This window comes from Arachis ipaensis, chromosome B06, assembly GCF_000816755.2.
Source record: "Arachis ipaensis cultivar K30076 chromosome B06, Araip1.1, whole genome shotgun sequence".
NCBI classification, from domain to species: domain Eukaryota; kingdom Viridiplantae; phylum Streptophyta; class Magnoliopsida; order Fabales; family Fabaceae; genus Arachis; species Arachis ipaensis.
The window spans coordinates 107,200,993-107,218,910 of record NC_029790.2 but is presented as its reverse complement, the minus strand read 5'-3'; the positions used below and the strand labels follow the sequence as shown (position 1 = coordinate 107,218,910).

General features: G+C 36.5%; 2 protein-coding genes and 1 long non-coding RNA gene across 4 annotated transcripts in view; 2 read left to right on the top strand and 1 right to left on the bottom strand.

The window, feature by feature from the left end:
* Positions 1-6,087, top strand: part of LOC107647204 (cationic amino acid transporter 4, vacuolar) — a 10,114-nt gene extending 4,027 nt beyond the window's left edge. Inside the window, exons 2-15 of the mRNA XM_016351316.1 lie at positions 214-439; positions 1,346-1,547; positions 1,860-1,944; positions 2,045-2,164; positions 2,205-2,323; positions 2,415-2,511; positions 2,933-3,105; positions 3,195-3,261; positions 3,608-3,766; positions 3,871-4,111; positions 4,797-4,905; positions 5,164-5,276; positions 5,464-5,539; positions 5,651-6,087. Of these exons, the coding sequence (XP_016206802.1) occupies positions 214-439; positions 1,346-1,547; positions 1,860-1,944; positions 2,045-2,164; positions 2,205-2,323; positions 2,415-2,511; positions 2,933-3,105; positions 3,195-3,261; positions 3,608-3,766; positions 3,871-4,111; positions 4,797-4,905; positions 5,164-5,276; positions 5,464-5,539; positions 5,651-5,807 (1,944 nt within the window). The 3' untranslated portion in view covers positions 5,808-6,087. The remainder of the gene's footprint in view (positions 1-213; positions 440-1,345; positions 1,548-1,859; positions 1,945-2,044; positions 2,165-2,204; positions 2,324-2,414; positions 2,512-2,932; positions 3,106-3,194; positions 3,262-3,607; positions 3,767-3,870; positions 4,112-4,796; positions 4,906-5,163; positions 5,277-5,463; positions 5,540-5,650) is intronic.
* On the bottom strand, positions 8,294-9,427 carry LOC107647203. Of its 2 annotated transcripts, none has more exons than XM_016351315.2 (2): positions 9,244-9,427; positions 8,294-9,078 (listed from the first exon to the last, which is right to left on the bottom strand). In XM_016351315.2, the coding sequence occupies exons 1-2, from the start codon at positions 9,322-9,324 to the stop codon at positions 8,470-8,472; spliced, it is 690 nt and encodes a 229-aa protein (XP_016206801.1). In that variant the 5' UTR covers positions 9,325-9,427; the 3' UTR covers positions 8,294-8,469. The 2 variants fall into 2 exon arrangements, with proteins under 2 accessions (XP_016206801.1, XP_020960405.1); XM_021104746.1 differs by having other exon boundaries at positions 8,294-9,051; positions 9,244-9,426.
* LOC110263455 lies at positions 9,709-10,685 on the top strand. Its single transcript, XR_002349134.1, has 2 exons — positions 9,709-9,850; positions 10,278-10,685. It is a non-coding gene; the product is annotated as an uncharacterized LOC110263455 (long non-coding RNA).

Below are 17,918 nucleotides of genomic sequence, written 5' to 3'. Positions count from 1 at the left end.
AGTATAATATAGTATATAGTTTCAGGCACAATATCATATCATTAGATTAATACTTAATATAGTCACCAAAAAACAAGATTAATACTTAATATGGTTTCAGGCACCGCAGTGTCACACGCAACAACTGCTTCTGACTCATAGCGGTAGCGTTATTTGTGCACAAAATTCTCCGGTGGATGGGTTCATAGAAGTTTGCAGCTTTTCCTGGAATAGAAAAAGGTTGATCAGGGTTCAGAATTAGGCCGATCATCATCATCAACAACTCTTAATCTTGTTTTTGAGAATGGTGGTGTTGGTGTTGGTGTTGGAGGAAGGTGGTCAAGTGGATTTGGGAGCTTGATTAGAAGGAAGCAAGTTGATTCAGTTCAATTCAAGGCACATGGTGGTCATCATCATCAATTGGCTAGGAAGTTATCTGCTGTGGACCTCGTTGCTATTGGTAAACTATTCAAGACCTTAACTTTGAATTAGTAATTGTGATTGAGTTCTTGAGCATTTGTTTGGAGTATACGGTATGTTAGTTGATGCTGTAATTTGTAATGTTGTTGTTTACTTTGTATCTGTTATGTGTGTATACTGTACTTGAATATGATCATTTGCTTTTACTTTCCCTAACCAAGTAGGTTGTTGGTTTTGAAGCGTGTTTGAAACAAGTTTGGTGATATTTTTATTTAATTTATTTATTATTTTTGTCCCCCCCCCCCCTTCTTTCTTTCTTCTGTTTCTATATGAGTTTGTTGTTTTGGTGTTCTTGGTGGATATTGCTAGGGTGGAGTGCCTTGTCTTGTTTCTGGGGTTTGCAAATTCGAAGTAGGATTGTGCAGATAATTACTATATGAATTTGTTTAGTTTAGACAACTTGTTTTTCTTTGCTACTTCAAGTATTGTCTTTGATGAAGTTAAGTGAAAGTTAAGGAGTATTCTACCAGAACTAGACAATTTAGAGTAGATTTCACAAACAGGACAAATACTTGAAAAGTTTGTGCTCAAGTAATTTACTGATTTTTTGCATGGTAAATTATGCTGCTTCTTTTTTTTCTGAATCCAGCTGGTGAGAAAAGACTTGATTTTTGTTTTTGTTGTGGTCGCTAAGAATGACACCAAGTTTCTTAGGAGCTTTCTTACTTTATAGAAGCTAATTTGGTTTAATGTTCTTTTCTCTTCTGAATTATTCCGGTTACATTTTTGGTTGTTCATAAGAAACAACGCCTAATTGACACCACATATACAATTGCTAACTTTGGATTTAATTTGCATTTCCTCTAGTACCTGTGCATATAGCATTTATCTTCTTTGTACCAAACATATTCTTTTCCGGAGTTAAGTAACCATTCTTTGAAATCAGGGGTTGGATCTACAATAGGTGCTGGTGTATATATTCTCATAGGAACAGTTGCTAGAGAGCATGCAGGACCAGCACTTGTGATATCACTTCTCATTGCAGGAATAGCTGCTGCACTATCGGCTTTTTGTTATGCGGAGCTTGCATGTCGATGCCCCTCCGCAGGGAGTGCTTATCATTATGCATACATATGCCTTGGAGAAGGGTAAGTAACAATTAACTATAGGTATATTAATTAACTGAACTCCTATGTTATTTGAACTATAGTTATATTGATTAACTGAACTACTATGTTATTTGAAGAACTACTCTGGTAATTTTTCAACACTGCCAGAATATTTAAATGGTTAGTAATACTATCCTGCTACCAAATGTCTCTAACGGAGTGAGGTTAATGCATTTGGTGATATTGATGATTTTGTTTTCTGAAAAGAATTTTGCTTTGGTGATTACTATGTTTTCCTTGTTTGCTTTCATCATATTAAATCCATGATTTCATTATTGCTGCTATTCTCAGAGTTGCTTGGTTGGTTGGTTGGGGCTTGATTCTTGAATATACTATCGGTGGTTCAGCTGTTGCTCGTGGCATAACCCCAAATCTGGTTTGTTAGGATTTTTTACTGTTTTGTCTGAAGTGCGAACTACTTTTCCCTTTTTCCATTTGTTGCATCGTCGTATTAATTTTTGTCTTGCTTATTATAGGCCTTATTTTTCGGAGGGTGGGACAATCTACCTTTCTTTTTGACACGGCAAACATTACCAGGTCTTGGTGTGGTATGTGTTTTAAAATACAAGCATGTAATCTCCCTCTTTTCCTCTCTAGTTTTTCACTTACCTATGTCATCTAATGTTGATGTTTCAGAGTTCAATGGCACAATCAATAGTGACAACAATAAATGTCTGTGCAATGCTTTTCGTCATTATAGTTGGTGGATATCTGGGTTTCGAATCTGGATGGATTGGATATGAGCTACCTAGCGGGTAACGTATGGTGTGTGTTTGTGTGTGGCTATCTGCATCATCTATAACACAACTCTGATTGATATAAGATGAAATGTCGATTTTATCTCAGGTATTTTCCTTATGGAGTGAATGGGGTGTTTGCTGGGTCTGCAATAGTTTTCTTTTCATACATTGGGTTTGATGCAGTCTCCAGCACAGCTGAGGAGGTAAATATTCAGTGCATCCAATCATTGTTGCACATTTCATTTAATTTGATGAATAAGAATGTCAGACCTGTCATTATTCCGGTAGCGCGGTTGTAGGCAGAATAATTCTTTGTAGCTGTCACAAGCATCCACAACTTTTCTTTTGTTCTTTGAAGTTGATATTGTTAAGTATATAACATTCATGTCTCTGTCTCATAGTATGACATCAGCATATGTGATAAAACAGTTTATAGTTTTGACTCTTATTGGTCTCCATTCTTTTAATGAAATGTGAATAATAGTTTAATCTTTCCAAAAAGATGGTTCTTTTCACTATTTAAACTTGTGAGTGGGTAATTGTTGATCTTTCTTAGGGAAACAAATAAAAAACGACATTCTCTTGATTATTGTATCTAAGATTTTCTATGTCATTATCATGCAGGTTAAAAACCCTCAACGAGATTTGCCCCTTGGCATATCAATAGCGTTATTTATATGCTGCATTCTTTATATGCTTGTATCAGCAGTTATTGTTGGCTTGGTACCATATTATAGGTTGGACCCTGATACACCGATCTCGTCTGCATTTTCTAGCTATGGCATGAAATGGGCCGTGTAAGGTTTGCAAGTGGCACACTGTTTCATTGTTTAAATATATGATGTCTGTTTCCATTTTAGTTTAAACTCCATTTTCCTCTTGGCAGCTATGTAATAACAACTGGAGCTGTCACTGCTCTTTTTTCCAGTTTGATGGGTTCACTTCTTCCTCAGGTGCTAATTTAATTGATTTGTTTAACATCTTTGTTGATTTTCACTTGGTCACGGTCTTCTTTGTTTTTTATTTATTTTTAAATTACTTTTCCCATTCATCTAGGTCCTATGATTGGTTTGGGTTATTTTATTTTCTTTATGAATGGTATAGCATTAGAATAAATGGTACAACTAGAAGTCAGGAACTGAGATTGGTCAAAATGTCAAAATAATCTCAAAATAACATTTTCTTATTTAAACTGCAAGCAAAGATGGATGTGGGTAAATTCTGAAAGGCATTTTGGTGTTGGTCTAAGGAAGTTTTTATATCATTAATTCATTATATACTTGGCATTTATGTTTGCAGCCACGAACTTTTATGGCGATGGCTAGGGATGGTTTGTTGCCCTCATTCTTCTCAGACATCAATAAACACACGCAAGTTCCTTTGAAAAGCACTATTGTCACTGGTGTCCTTGCAGCCACTCTTGCATTCTTTATGGATGTTTCCCAGTTGGCAGGGATGGTAAGTTCAGGTGGACAGGAGCTAGTGATGATAACTTGGAAGATGTGTTTTCCTTAGATTTTAAATATAAACCAGTTGATATGTTCTTTGCTTTGGGAATACAGGTTAGTGTGGGAACATTGCTTGCATTTACCACTGTTGCAGTCTCGGTTTTGATCATCAGATATGTTCCACCTAATGAGATACCTATCCCATCCTCGCTTCAAAAATCTATTGATCGGCATTCTTGTGGTGATGATGAAGATAGGGCAAGTCCTATAGATACTGCTAGTTATTGTGATAATCACCTATATGGCAAGTCAGAGGCTCTGCTTGGACAACCTTTAATTATAAAAGAAATCAAAGGTAAATATTTTGAATCTTCTGATCCCTTTATGAAATGGTTTTGGATAGATTTAAGAGTCTAGGCGTATCTGTAATTTTGCAAGTATAGAAAGGCTTCTTGTCCTGGTTGATGATTTATGTGAGATGGGATTGGAAATGTTACTCATTGGACTAATTGTAATTGGTGTGGATTAGGTTATTTCTGCTTGAATGCATTCAGGTAATTTTGCTGTAACTTCGCATTGTCTAAGCTGTTATGGTGACATCCCATAATTATGGCCCACCTAACTTGACAATACTCTACTTTGGGATCGGCTCAAAACACTACTTTTTTGAGTCAAGAAAGAGAACTGTAATCTCTACATTTTAAACCGGGAGCATATTTTAGTATCTCTTTTAACCTATTTTGAAAATTTCAATCTATATCTGTTAGGGACTTGGGTATTATTGGTGCCCAAAGTCTCACATCAGGTAGCATAGGATGATTGATGTTGTATTTAAAGAGAGTGGTTCTTCCCTTGTGACAGATATCTTTTAAGGTGTGGTTTTCCACTTTCCTTAGTTACATAACAACATCACATGCACACAAAGCCCATTTTGATTGTGTAGAAGTTTGTGTTTTTTTACTGTATCAATCTTTGCATGATTGCATCCATCTTTTATGATGTGCTAGTTAATGAACTTGTGTTTCAATTTATTTGCAAAGAAGAACAAAAGGAGAAAAGTAGGCGGAAACTTGCTGCATGGACTATTGCTCTTCTATGCCTAGGAATTCTCATAGTTGCCTTTGCTGCTTCAGCCAACAGGTGCCCCAGGTCTGTCAATTTTGGCAATCCTCATTCCTCCATTTAGATTAACATGAAAATCATCTTACTTTCCTTTTTAGAGATGGTTTTCCACTAAATATTGCTATTCTATTAGATATTTTTGGTTGACTTATTTGCAGTAAGTGTGTAATCATGTGGTATACATTTTTGTTAAAAAAAGTGAAAAGAAAAATAAACGAAGAAAGACTGTTTCATTTGGGTTAGCAATTTAAATGCCTTGAATTCCCTTTTGTTCTGCATATGCAGCATTTTGCGATTCACATTGTGCGGAGTGGGTGGAGTTCTTATTTTGTGCAGTGTTATTGTCCTTACCTGCATAGGACAAGATGATGCAAGGCACAGCTTCGGACACACAGGAGGTATGGGCATACGAATTAAAATATCTAAACTAGTCAGATTCTGATGCATTGGTAAAAAGTAAATTTTTGTAGCTAGCTCATTCAGATGTTAAACTTTAGCAAAGTGTAAATCTTCCTCCGTTGTTTGTCTCTTTTCCTAAGGAGCTTTTGCTGAAATCTTAATTGTTCCTGATACCTTATATTTCAGGTTTTGTTTGCCCATTTGTTCCATTCTTACCTGCTGCCTGCATTCTTATAAACACCTACCTCCTAATTGATCTTGGGTGAGAAATCTCTTCACATCTATGCTTCTTGTTTTGTGTATGCATAGATGAGTTTATGGACGATAAACACGAGTACCAATGTCTGACCACTCTCTTGTGATTGAATTTCAGAGTTGCCACTTGGCTGCGAGTGTCCGTGTGGTTGCTGATAGGAGTGTTTATATACTTATTCTATGGCTGCACCCACAGCTCGCTGTTAAATGCGATCTATGTTCCCTCAGCATGTGCTAATGAAATCCTTGGAATTCGAGAAGAACATCTAGCCTAGTTAGTATTCACACAGCAGGGACCAGAGTTGATGCATGACCTTCTCCATTTATTATTTATTTAGTTACACCAATTGTAAATTTACTATTCTAAAATCAGGACTTTGTTAATGGTAACAAATTGATGGGGGAGGAGGACCCTTATTGTTGCATTCCTTGTCTATATAGATAACTTATTTCAGTTATTTGTTTCTTCAACACTGCCTGTGAATTTATGTATGCAGAGTAGGTAAAAAAGAGGGCATTATTGCATAGAAGGAGAGGGAATAATAAAGATTTACAGAGTACTAGAGTTTCCATAAATAGACAAAAGTACACGAAAGAATTTAGAAGAGATAAAAGTACACATAAAAAATTCGTAAATATCAGAGTACACCTCAAATATTGTTTTTGATGGACAAAGTGCCATGTTGTAAGGGTTTGATGTTTACAAATTTTTAATGTGTATTTGTGTCTATTGAAAACAATCTCTAGGTATATTTTAATTTTTACGAATTTTGGTGTATATTTTTGTCAATATCAAATTCTTTCATCTGCACTTTTATCTATTAACTCATGGAGTAATATCATTTGCAATAATATTTGACAGAAAATTATAATTCCTTTCAGAAAACATAGTTCTCTTGTCTGATTTACTGCTGCCAAAATGCAAGAGAATAAGAAAACGGATGTTAAAGCAATAAATTATTTTGTTGTCATGTCCTCTCTCACTTTTCTTTCTGGTGAATAAAAAAATTTTACATGATTCAACTTCTTTGTTAACTAATTTTTATCAACATTTTAATAACCCGTGCTTTTGTTCATTTCATCTGAAAGGGTATGTATGTATAAGCAACAATTCAATTTTCACTGTAGATATAGTTGCTTATGTGACGTATAAATTCACTCCGAAACTCAGAATCATTCTTTGGATTATCTGACATTACCCAAATGCTACTCAGTACTAAGCATTGACAGTTTGACACTACTACCACACTTTCCATGAGAATTGGCACCTAAAATACATATGATATGCTCTCATCGGTGCTATTAATGCAAAGTACACATGTTTCACTCCAACAAAGAGAAGGAGCGAAAGGAGCTATTCATGTGTTGTGTGACACAGCACCTTTTTCCTTATAGACTTGTTAAGATACAGATGTTATGGAGCAACCTTGGGTAACAAAATGTTAATCATGATTTATTTTCTTTGTTAACTTATTTATACTTTGAGTATCAAAATACAGATGTCTTATAGACACTTAGAAAAGAATCAAAAGATTAAAAAAAATTTTGAAAAACAAGAGTTGAGAGTTCAAATATCAAAGTGGTGCACCCCAAAATCTAAAAGTAGTGAATGTATATGATAGATTAACGCCTTCATCCTTCATTCCAATACTTTCCTTCTATGCATTGTCTCCGTTATAATACTTTTCCAGCATACCTTATGGCTGCTGAAATATTACCTTGTTCATTAACCCCTCCTATCTACATAAACTTTGTAGTCTAAATTCCAAGAGTCAAAATTAGTGTTCCGAATCTCTGAAATTACACAAGCATGATTAGGTTGCTTTTCCAATCATCACACAACTTCTGAGATTGAGTTGAAAGCAATCCTTGTTTATCACATAGCTGAGTTGATTAGCAAATTTATTAAAACAAGTAATAATGGCACACAATAAATAGATACACCCAGCAAGTTGATTGCTGCTACCACACTTATGCTGTTAACAATATCTTTAATCATCCAACCATATAATACACTTTATTGAGACTGAAACTGTGCTTTCGCAAAAGCCAATCATTATTTAATTTCTTTTAACTGAACTGAACCCAACTCCATTCACTGCAAATTTCACTTGTTATTTGTGTTCTACTGTATGCTAAACTGTATCAAAGATTGTGCTCGTATAGCACCAATCTGGCTAAGGACAAGAAATAATACACAAATGTACTTGCAGCAACCCTTAGCTAATTTTGACAACCTAGTCACACATCATTCAAAGCATGACAAGAAGCTCTTCCCGTACACAATAAATAACAAGCAAGTAACTACATTACAATATACTTACCTGGACGTGGTCAATGAGTGATCAAGAAGACTCATGGCCTAGGTTGGTGACCTCCATTGCACTCTGGAGGGGTGCCAGCTTAAAGTCTCCCCAAGAGGGAGAGCTTACGTCATAATTTGTGATAGTGGGGCCTGCGTTCGCGCGGCCCCTGTCCAACTATAGTTTAAATTTATTAATATGTTTTAATATTTAATGTTTAATACATTATTTGACTGATTTTTCAGCACTAAGACGTCCGTAATGTATATGTAATGTGTATGTTAGGGGAAAAAATAGCTATGATTAAGCATAACTAGCGTATGGTACATGTAACAGAATATTTCAGCATAACGACACATGGATCTGTCATTGAATAGATGAATTCTCAGATGGAAGCTATAGTTTTTCTTATCATTTGAAAAATAATAGACAATTAAATATTAAATAATGAGACAAATAAACTTTTAAATACAAAAATAAAATTTATAATAAATATTAAATAATGAGTTTACATACTTATCAAAACAATAATAACTAATCCTCTAACTTAAAGATTTAAAACAAGATAAGTTACTAAACTCCATTAATAATACAAAATATTCAAAACAAAGTAAATAATCCTACTCGTACTCATCTAAATAGTCCTCATCTGAGTCATCGAGATCTTCAGAATTATCCTCCATATGAGCGCCCTGTGATTGTCCTGGGGCTGCAAGATAGGTGGGACTTTTCTTCCTGGGGCTGCGCTTTTCTGGGAGCTTGGAAAAGTAAAAGGAGGAGGTGGAGGGACACATGATCTAGAACTACTAGGACCCATGACCCTCACATACTCAGTCAAGCTACTAAGTTGATGACTAAACTGATCCATTTGTGAGTTACTATTGTTGAGATCCTCACGCAAGGATTCAACCGTCTGTTGCCACTCTCTTTTCTCCCTTTGATAGCGGTCTTCAAGCTCTCTATATTTAGCGGCATGTTGTTCAACTTCCCTATTGAGTATTATGATTTGTTCTCTAAGATCCAAAACATCAGTGCTGGTGGTCGTGGTTGGCCCATCAACTCGGGGTCGCACCATGAAAGAGTTCCTTACCTCACCCATGCCATATACCCTACCTCTTCGTTTTTCACCCACTGTCTCAATCCATATGCTTTCCTCAGAGACAAGCGGTGGATTAGTTACACCAGCCTCTATAGTAGCCTGTCGCTCTTGCTCAGCCTGAAACATGCGCTCTTGAAATGTCTCCTACAATGATTGGTAAACTAGTTTAAGTATCAATAATAATGCAAAAGTTAAGAAGATATGTGACAAAAATAAGTCCAAAATTACAATGAAGGAAAGTATTAAGTCATTTTTTTTTCACATTCTAAGTTACACAAAAAGCAATTACAATGAAAATAGGTAAGTTACCTTTGCCATTCGGGAGTGTTCATCAACCCATTGAGTCCTATCCTCTTTGCGAGTATGGGTGTGCTCAAAAAACTCATCCATACGCGATGGTCTTTCAAGCGATTGATTCTACATAATATAAGTAATAATCAAAAGAAAGAAGTTGATATTATTGTCAAGGTTTAGAAAAAACTCAATTTTTGCATTATTACTAGTCAAATAACGTTCTTGCATAATTAGGCAAATTAGAACAATCAGCAAAAAGGAAACAATCAAGGGATCTGTATGCATTTGTGTTCATAATAACCAAGATAAATACTATGTATACATATAACACAATGATTACCTGACTATGTTTCCATTTCATGTCACCTAACACAATCTCCACCAAAAATAATATTTAAATCACAAATGTCAATGATGTTTCAGTTTACCCTCGGCAACAGAAGCCGTAAGATGATGCATATGACATGAAGCTTTCTCCATGAGTGTTGACTAGCTCCTAATGTGACAGCAAAGTAAAGATAAACACTGCAAAGGAGAACTAGTAGAACAAGAGCTGACAAGAGTGATCCCGTGCCTCTCCATGAGTGTTGACCAACTTCCCAGCTCATTCTTAATTAAGAAGGTACCATTTATTACACACAATAGGTTTATTACTTTTAAACTAGTCAATTTGATTCTAGATTCCTCGTTAATAGATTTTATTTTGGCATGAATATCTCTAGAACTTCACAAAACAGTGAGACCAGGTAGGCCCATTCGTACATATAACATTATTTATAATCTTTAATTGTTAGCATCTCATCCATCATCAGAGTTGTAGATTTCATTATTTCTATCTCTCAAAATCTATCAAAAAATTAAATAGAACAAGAATGTGTCTCATAAAAATCCTACTTCAGCTAGTTGTTCAAGCTAGGACAAACATACTAAGGAACAATGAGAAAAACAGTGCATCAAACCAGATTACATATTTTTTGTAAGAAGTATTCATAAACATCAACAAACTAGATTCTAAATCATTTCAATCTCATATCTAATTCTAAATGCAGGTGCTAACAATTTGAGTCTATAAACAACTTACCAAGCGTAACCTCGCTTCTGGAAAGGTGGTGCCTCCTGCAGTGTGAAGAGAGGTACCTCGAGTTGATTTTCTAGCAGCTGTATTTCTCACCTGTAATTTCCTATAGGCATCAGTGTCCCAACGTCTCATCAATTCACCAAGAACTTCTGGTGGGATCCAATATGGACGGGCTCCTTTTTTGCGAATGGCATGGAGCATACCTCGTAGGTGCTTGGCTGCCCTGAACCTCCAAGCTTGATAGATGTCATCCTCTTCTGTATCAAGAATGTCAAAGCATTTCTATTTTAAAAAAGAAATAACATCTTGCTATTATATAACATACTATAATATATAAGATTGTAAAATACGTAAAAAAAGATAGATAAAATTTACCCTCCATTCTGTCCACCATATTTTTCAAGTATCATCATCTCCCTCATCAAAACTCAGCCAAGACTTGTTGTAATTTTCCTTAAAAACTTGAGAAATGCGCTTCAAGCCAGGCTTAGATGGGTGCCAACTACATCAATAATTTCAAGGTATATCTGTTCAGTGTGATAGGCAATTTTCATAATCATAGGAACAGTATAATTGAAAAAGAAAAATGAAAAATAGCTTTTAAGTTTGAAAGAATACTCTTGAATTTCCAGTAAAAAAGTGTGAGGTCCCGACAAGTTCTCACAATAAAATCTCATAATATATAGAAAGGGACATTAGCTTATATCATCAATATCTATATACCACCAACATTAATTTAAACTAAAAGAGGAGATCAGAGGGATTATTGTGTATATTCCTTGGCCAATGATTAGCAGAAGTTTATATCAGCTAGCCTAGATTCTAACTAATTATAAAGACATATTATTTCATAAAACTGAGACATGCTATTCATAAAATTTAAAGCAAATAACAAACCATTTGGCACCATCATATCTAAGCTTAGGAGCACTTGTGGCGGAGTGACCAGTGGCAGTGGATGTTCCTGGACCCTGAGTATCTTGGGTACCAGTAGATGTGGATTATTTTTCCCCACAAGATCCTGCTCGACTGGGAGCTACGATAGCTGGATCACTCTGCACACCATGTGAGGCAATGTTGGGATGCTCATTGGTTTGTTGAGCGCATAATCTTGGTGCACCCGGAGTAGGCATCATGTGTATCTGAGGCTCCTGACGAGAGGGGGTAGTAGTAGCAATAGGTGGCAGTCTCCCACTAGTCGGAACAGTCATGCCTGATGATGACCCAACGAGAGTGTATGGATCTGCATGTAAGTCAAGCGGGCGACCGGTAGAAAGCCTAGGCCTCCCCTTTCGGCCTCGGCCACGACCACGATCTCTGTCTTTACCAGAGATATGTATAGTAGCTGGATCACCCTTTTGGCCTCGGCCTCGGCCACAGCCACGACCACGACCGCGATCTCCGTCTCTACCAACCATATCCTGTACACATTGAAATTAGGTTTTAATAGAATGAAAATTATTTTTTAATTAAAAACTTGTCTCTTCAATGAAATTAACTTTTCACCAAAAGAAAATTTTCCCTATATAATATGGCAGCTTGTATTTTTATGTGTGTGTGTGTGAAATAGTAGTAATATGGCAGTTTATAATAATGGAAGAGATTTTTGGTCAATGTAATTGCATACAGCTATGTGATTATATCTGGCTAGTAAAGGGCACGTTAGTATTAATCATTTGGTTTCCATGACCTAGCAATTCTTAAAAATAGTAAGAGACAGATCAAGAGAGAAATTGGCACATCACATGGTATATAAATTCTTATATTATTCAAAATTTCGGATCACAACAGCATCTGACATAACATGGATTGCTGGAAGCTTGTCATACGCATGCACAAACACTAGCTAATACAAAGAGGCAAGGGAAAAAAAGAAGGGGAAAAAACCTCTGAAAAGCAATAAGATTGAGAAAGTAATATACCTGGGCAGATGAAGTCCCTCCTGAACCCAATGTTTTACCCTATAGAGAAGTAAAATGCCACATGAAGGTTAATGGAGGTAACAGATGCCTAAACAAACAAAACATGAAGGTATAACAATAAAATTGAAAGAAATGTGAATTTATCTTCATTTCCCAATTAACTTGAGTAATTTTGCATATTTATAGATCTTATAGTTAATGAACTTTTAAAACTGCAAGGTGAAAACTTCTCTGTCTGGCTTATCATATTGTTACAGGATGGCTATCAACTTGCTTGGGAGTTGGACAATGCTTGGGAACAAAGTATAAAATTAGGATCTAAGATTGACATTAACCTTGAGGTATCGGACACACTCATATCTAATAAGATGGAAACACATCATTTTTTTTATTTGAATATAAGGCTTTTGAAAATAATGGTTAATCATACAGGAATCAGTTCTGAATGTTGATTTGATAATGAATCTGTTTTGGCATTGTTGCTTTCAGATACGAGAGAGAAAGAAGGCTACAAATTGCCATTATTCACGGAATGGCTAGAATGGCAGCTATGATTGCTTCCACCTACAGAGCATACTTGGGAGTTGGTCTTGGCCCTTTAGAAGTAGGAAATTCTTGTTCATAATTGGCATCATGAAGAAGAAACTGAAGGCGACACTTTAAATTTAAATGCTGCTAAAAACTAGCACGATTTCTTTCCTCACTGTTGTGATGAGCAAAGCAGTGTAAAAGCGGAAGAGAGGAAGAATACTAAACTGAAGTTTATTCGTTTGTGTGAGTTAACTTTACAGAGATACAAACTACTCCTATTTATACATAAAGCTAACACTCTTATCTTAACTAACGAACCCTTATCATTGGTAATTAGTAATTACATTCATAAAGAACTCTTATAACAGGTACATCTGTGTGGCCAAGTCTTTTATGCCATAGTTCAATTGGGTTATAATTTTGTTTATTAGTTAATAAAGCATATTTAGATGAATCATTGATATTAGGTAAACCAGAACCAGACTTGCAAAGAGTAAGAAAAGGAGTAACACATTTAGACACAGGACAGAATGAGTAAGCCTACACCAAATAAGCTAATTAGAAATAGTCAAATGTGAATCATGCATTCTTAGCTACACATTTTCTTACAACACTTGACTAGTTATTAGAAGATGCCATCATGTATAGAATATGTTTAATTACACATGTAACAATACATAGATATTAGCAGATGCCATCATGTAACATATTACATTAACTCCCAAGTGATCTTCAAATACCAATTTGAAAAAAAGTTCATTAAGATTAAAGATCAGCAAGCATGCCACTAGCTAAACCCGGACGCTAGCGACCAAAAGGTTAGCTCAATGTTTTTCTTTAAACCAAATTTGGTAACCTATATTTTACAAGGTCACGATTCCACTAGTTCGCACAAAAATGTCACTATTCCAAGTAATTATTCACACATACATCTAAAAGAAACCACCTAAAATCTGCGTCTCAAATATCAAATTGATTTCATGAACTTAAGGTCCTAAACTACACAACCTCTTCGCTATTCATCTGTCGGTTCTCGATCATACTGGAATAGGATTCAGTCATCCTTTTGCGTCTGTCACTACGCCCAGCACTCGCGAGTTTGAAGCTCGTCACAGCCATCCCTTCCCGGATCCTACTCGGAATACCACAGACAAGGTTTAGATTTTCTGGATCTCAAGAATGGCCGCCAATAATTCTAGTTTATACCACGAAGACTCTGATCTCATGGAATGGAAGGCTCGGTTGTCAGGCGAGGCAACCATGCGTCATGAACCAGAAGGCTAAGAGATATGCACTTAAGCGATTGCAAGTAGAACGGAGGTGGTTGTCAGGCACGCGTTCATGGGTGAGAATGATGATGAGTGTCACGGATCATCACCTTCCTCAGGTTGAAGAACAAGTGTATATCTTATATAAGAAATAGGCTTGAGTTGAATAGAAAAATAATAGTACTTTGTATTAATTCATGAGGAACAGCAGAGCTCCACACCTTAATTTATGGTGTGTAGAAACACTACCGTTGAAAATACATAAGTGATGAGGTCCAGGCATGGCCGAATGGCCAGCCTCCAAAACGTGATCCAAGGATCAAAAGATAATCCAAAGATGTAAATACAATAGTAAAAAGTCCTATTTATACTAAACTAGTTACTAGGGTTTACAGAAATGAGTAAATGATGCAGAAATCCACTTCTGGGGCCCACTTGGTGTGTGCTTGGGCTGAGCATTGAGCTTTACACGTGTAGAGGCTTCTCTTGGAGTTGAACGCCAGTTTGTAACCTGTTTCTGGCGTTTAACTCCATTTTGCAACCTGTTTCTGGCATTTAACTCTAGAATAGGGCAGGAAGCTGGCGTTAAACGCCAGTTTGCGTCGTCTAAACTCGGGAAAAATATGGACTATTATATATTTCTGGAAAGCCCTAGATGTCTACTTTCCAACGCAATTGAGAGCGTGCCATTTGGAGTTCTGTAGCTCCAGAAAATTTACTTTGAGTGCAGGGAGGTCAGAATCCATCAGCATCTGCAGTCCTTCTTCAGCCTCTAAATCTGATTTTTGCTCAAGTCCCTCAATTTCAGCCAGAAAATACCTGAAATCACAGAAAAATACACAAACTCATAGTAAAGTCCAGAAATGTGATTTTATTTAAAAACTAATAAAAATATATTAAAAACTAACTAAATCATACTGAAAACTATGTAAAAACAATGCCAAAAAGCGTATAAATTATCCGCTCATCATGTATCATACTTAATAAACTCTCCTTGAACTTTTTTAATCTTATATCACTCAATTGGAACCAACACCAAACAAGATAGAAATAGCAACTACTCAACTATCTAATTCTTTTTTCAATTATACGGAACAAATATACATAAACATAGAATTCAGATGACAATAGAACATAGAACCATGGTCACGAACTTCATATAAATAACTCCAAACAATAAAATTCCAGATAAAACATGAAAGATGCAAAATCAGGAAATTAAAAATGAAACCTCGAAGCATGCCGGAATCATTTTCGGGAGGAGGATCAGTTCGGGGAGCTGGAGGTGGACCGGGGGAAGCGGTGCGGCAGCTGAAACGGCGTCGCCGAAGGAGGACAGTGGTGGAGAGTGGGTGAACAGAAGGAGTGAGTGAAGGAGAGAAGAGAAGGAGGTTCACGGAAGAAGAAGGGGTAACCGTGACGGAGGAACGACGACAGTGGAGAATGACGGTGGCGCAACCGTGAATTTGGGGTAGAACAAAAGGGAATTGTGTTTCTGGTGATTGGGGAATTTGGGGATGAAATGGTGAATTTGGGGGAATTGGGTTCTGAACTTTGGACGCCGAATCTACACCGTTTTCTTAATTTAGAAAGCGATCTAGATCGTTTATATTTATTGACGGTAGATGTTGTCGATATTTTAAATAACAAAATCGACGCCATGTTCGTCAATTTTAAAATAAAAGTATTTTTCCCTCCTTGTTTGTCGATAGTGTGACGATAATAGTGTGAAAGTTAATTCATTATAAATATATCAACAGCCTGGCTGTCGATTTTAATAATTTATTTTTAATTATGTATTTTTGACAATATCGACAGCAAGCTGTCGAAAAATATCGACGGCAAAAATAGCCATCGATTTTTGGCGTCGAAAAAAGGCTTTTTTCTTGTAGTGTTTTATCCTTGTTTTCTGAGGCATGGGCCTTCACCCGTTTCAAAAAAGCCACTAGAGTTGTGTGCTAAGAGGAAATGAAGCTCATTATTGGCTGCTCCTGGACTGTCTTCAGTGTATCCCTACCCCCTTTGAATTAGAGTTTGTGACGAATGTGGCAAGGAAGAAAGGAAAGAGGCCGTGACACTATCACAGAAGAAGGAGCCCTGTTGCTGAAGAGGTGCGATCGTCCTAGGAATCGCGGATGCCGGGGGGGGGGAGGGATTGGGCTTCCTATAGCAAACGTCCACAATATGCCCCCCTTTTCCACAAAACGTGCACAATTTGAAAGGAAAAAGGGAATGAAAAATCCAAGAAAGCTCAAGGTTGTTAAACCGTTCCCCGGTTGAAAAAAGCAGATCATTAGGAAGAGAAAAATGTATTATACTGGTGAGAAAACTATGTTTATTTTTAGAAATAACTTCCATGGTGAATAATCTGCTCTAAGAATGGTAGTTATTTCTTATTAGAACAGGAGTAACAAGAATAGATGTAAAATTTTTGCTACGATGTATATAATAGGGACTAGATTGGTCTTGAGAGACGTCCATGGTATATGGTTAAGAAGAAGGAAAAGATAATGGTGTTTGAACATTAGGATTTGAAGTTTTAGCCAATTGCTTGGGTATGAACAGAGCCGTAATGGATCTAATACTAAAACAAGAATTAGGCAGAGAAGTGTAAAGATGAATGAAGTGTGTATTACTCTTTCATTATTGATTAATGATTACAAAAGTTATATATTATACAGGAAGAAAAACACACAGCTTAGCAAATCTGTATAACAATTAACAAATCTAGAAAAAGAATCTTATCCTAATAGAAAAGGTGAGTCGCCACATTCTAAAACAAAAAATAAGAAGCATGAGTAAAAGAAAATTAACAAAGAAGGAAAAATTGTTTATTCTGAGTTTTGAATTTAGGCCTGATTCTTGGTGCACGAAATTGGACTCCGCAAGTTTTGCACAGATAGATCGGCAAGTGCACCGGGTCGTCTAAGTAATACCTCAGGTGAGTGAGGGTCGAATTCTACGGAGATTGTCAGATTGAGCAAGTAGTGTCTATCTTGTAGATCTTAGTCAGGCGATTAGAAAAGATGATTGTTTGTTTGAAAGCATAAACAAAATAGTAAAGGAAACGAAATACCAGATTAGTGTGAAAGCGATGATAGATATTCAGTTAAGGCTTCGGAGATGCGTATTCTTTACGGATTAACTTTTCTTACTGTCTACTTCAATAATGAATGATTCATTCAATAGCAGCCATAATTGACTAACTCATGTAGCATCCTCATCAAGTTAACTCATGGCTTCCCACTATAGCCGAAGGTGAAGCACTAAGCAATCCACTCCCCTTCGCGATCATACTCAAAACGCCACAGACAAGGTTGGATCTTCCGGATCAGGGAACGCTGCTTCTCAGACTCTAACCTTAATGCCACAGAGACCTCAGTAACCCAGGGTCAACGAAATTTTATGTCACTTATCCAAAGTCGCCCAGGCACGCTCTTGGAATCTGCAGTACACTCTCTAGCTATGGTTCAATGCTATCCGGGTCAGGACTCACACGGAACCCATGTAGAACAAGGACGATTGTCACGGGTCATCCTCAATTCATGAGATGAAGAACGAAAATGCACAAGAGAATGAAATCAAACGTATATTAAAATAGAAATAGTAATATTATTAATCCATGAGAATCAGCAGAGCTCCTAACCCTAACTTAGGAGATTTAGTTGCTCATGCTTTACAGAAACCAATGGTGAAATGTACGAATGGGAAAAGATCCTTAACAGTGGTGATCTTTGTTTTATATATACTAACCTAATAGCTAAGAAGTACAAAAAGTATGACAGACTAGACTAGAGGTGCGAAAATCCATCCTTGGGCCCACTTTGGTTGAGTACTTGTGCTGAGCTTGGCGTCCAACTTAGGGAATGGGGCGTTGAACGCCCATTAGGG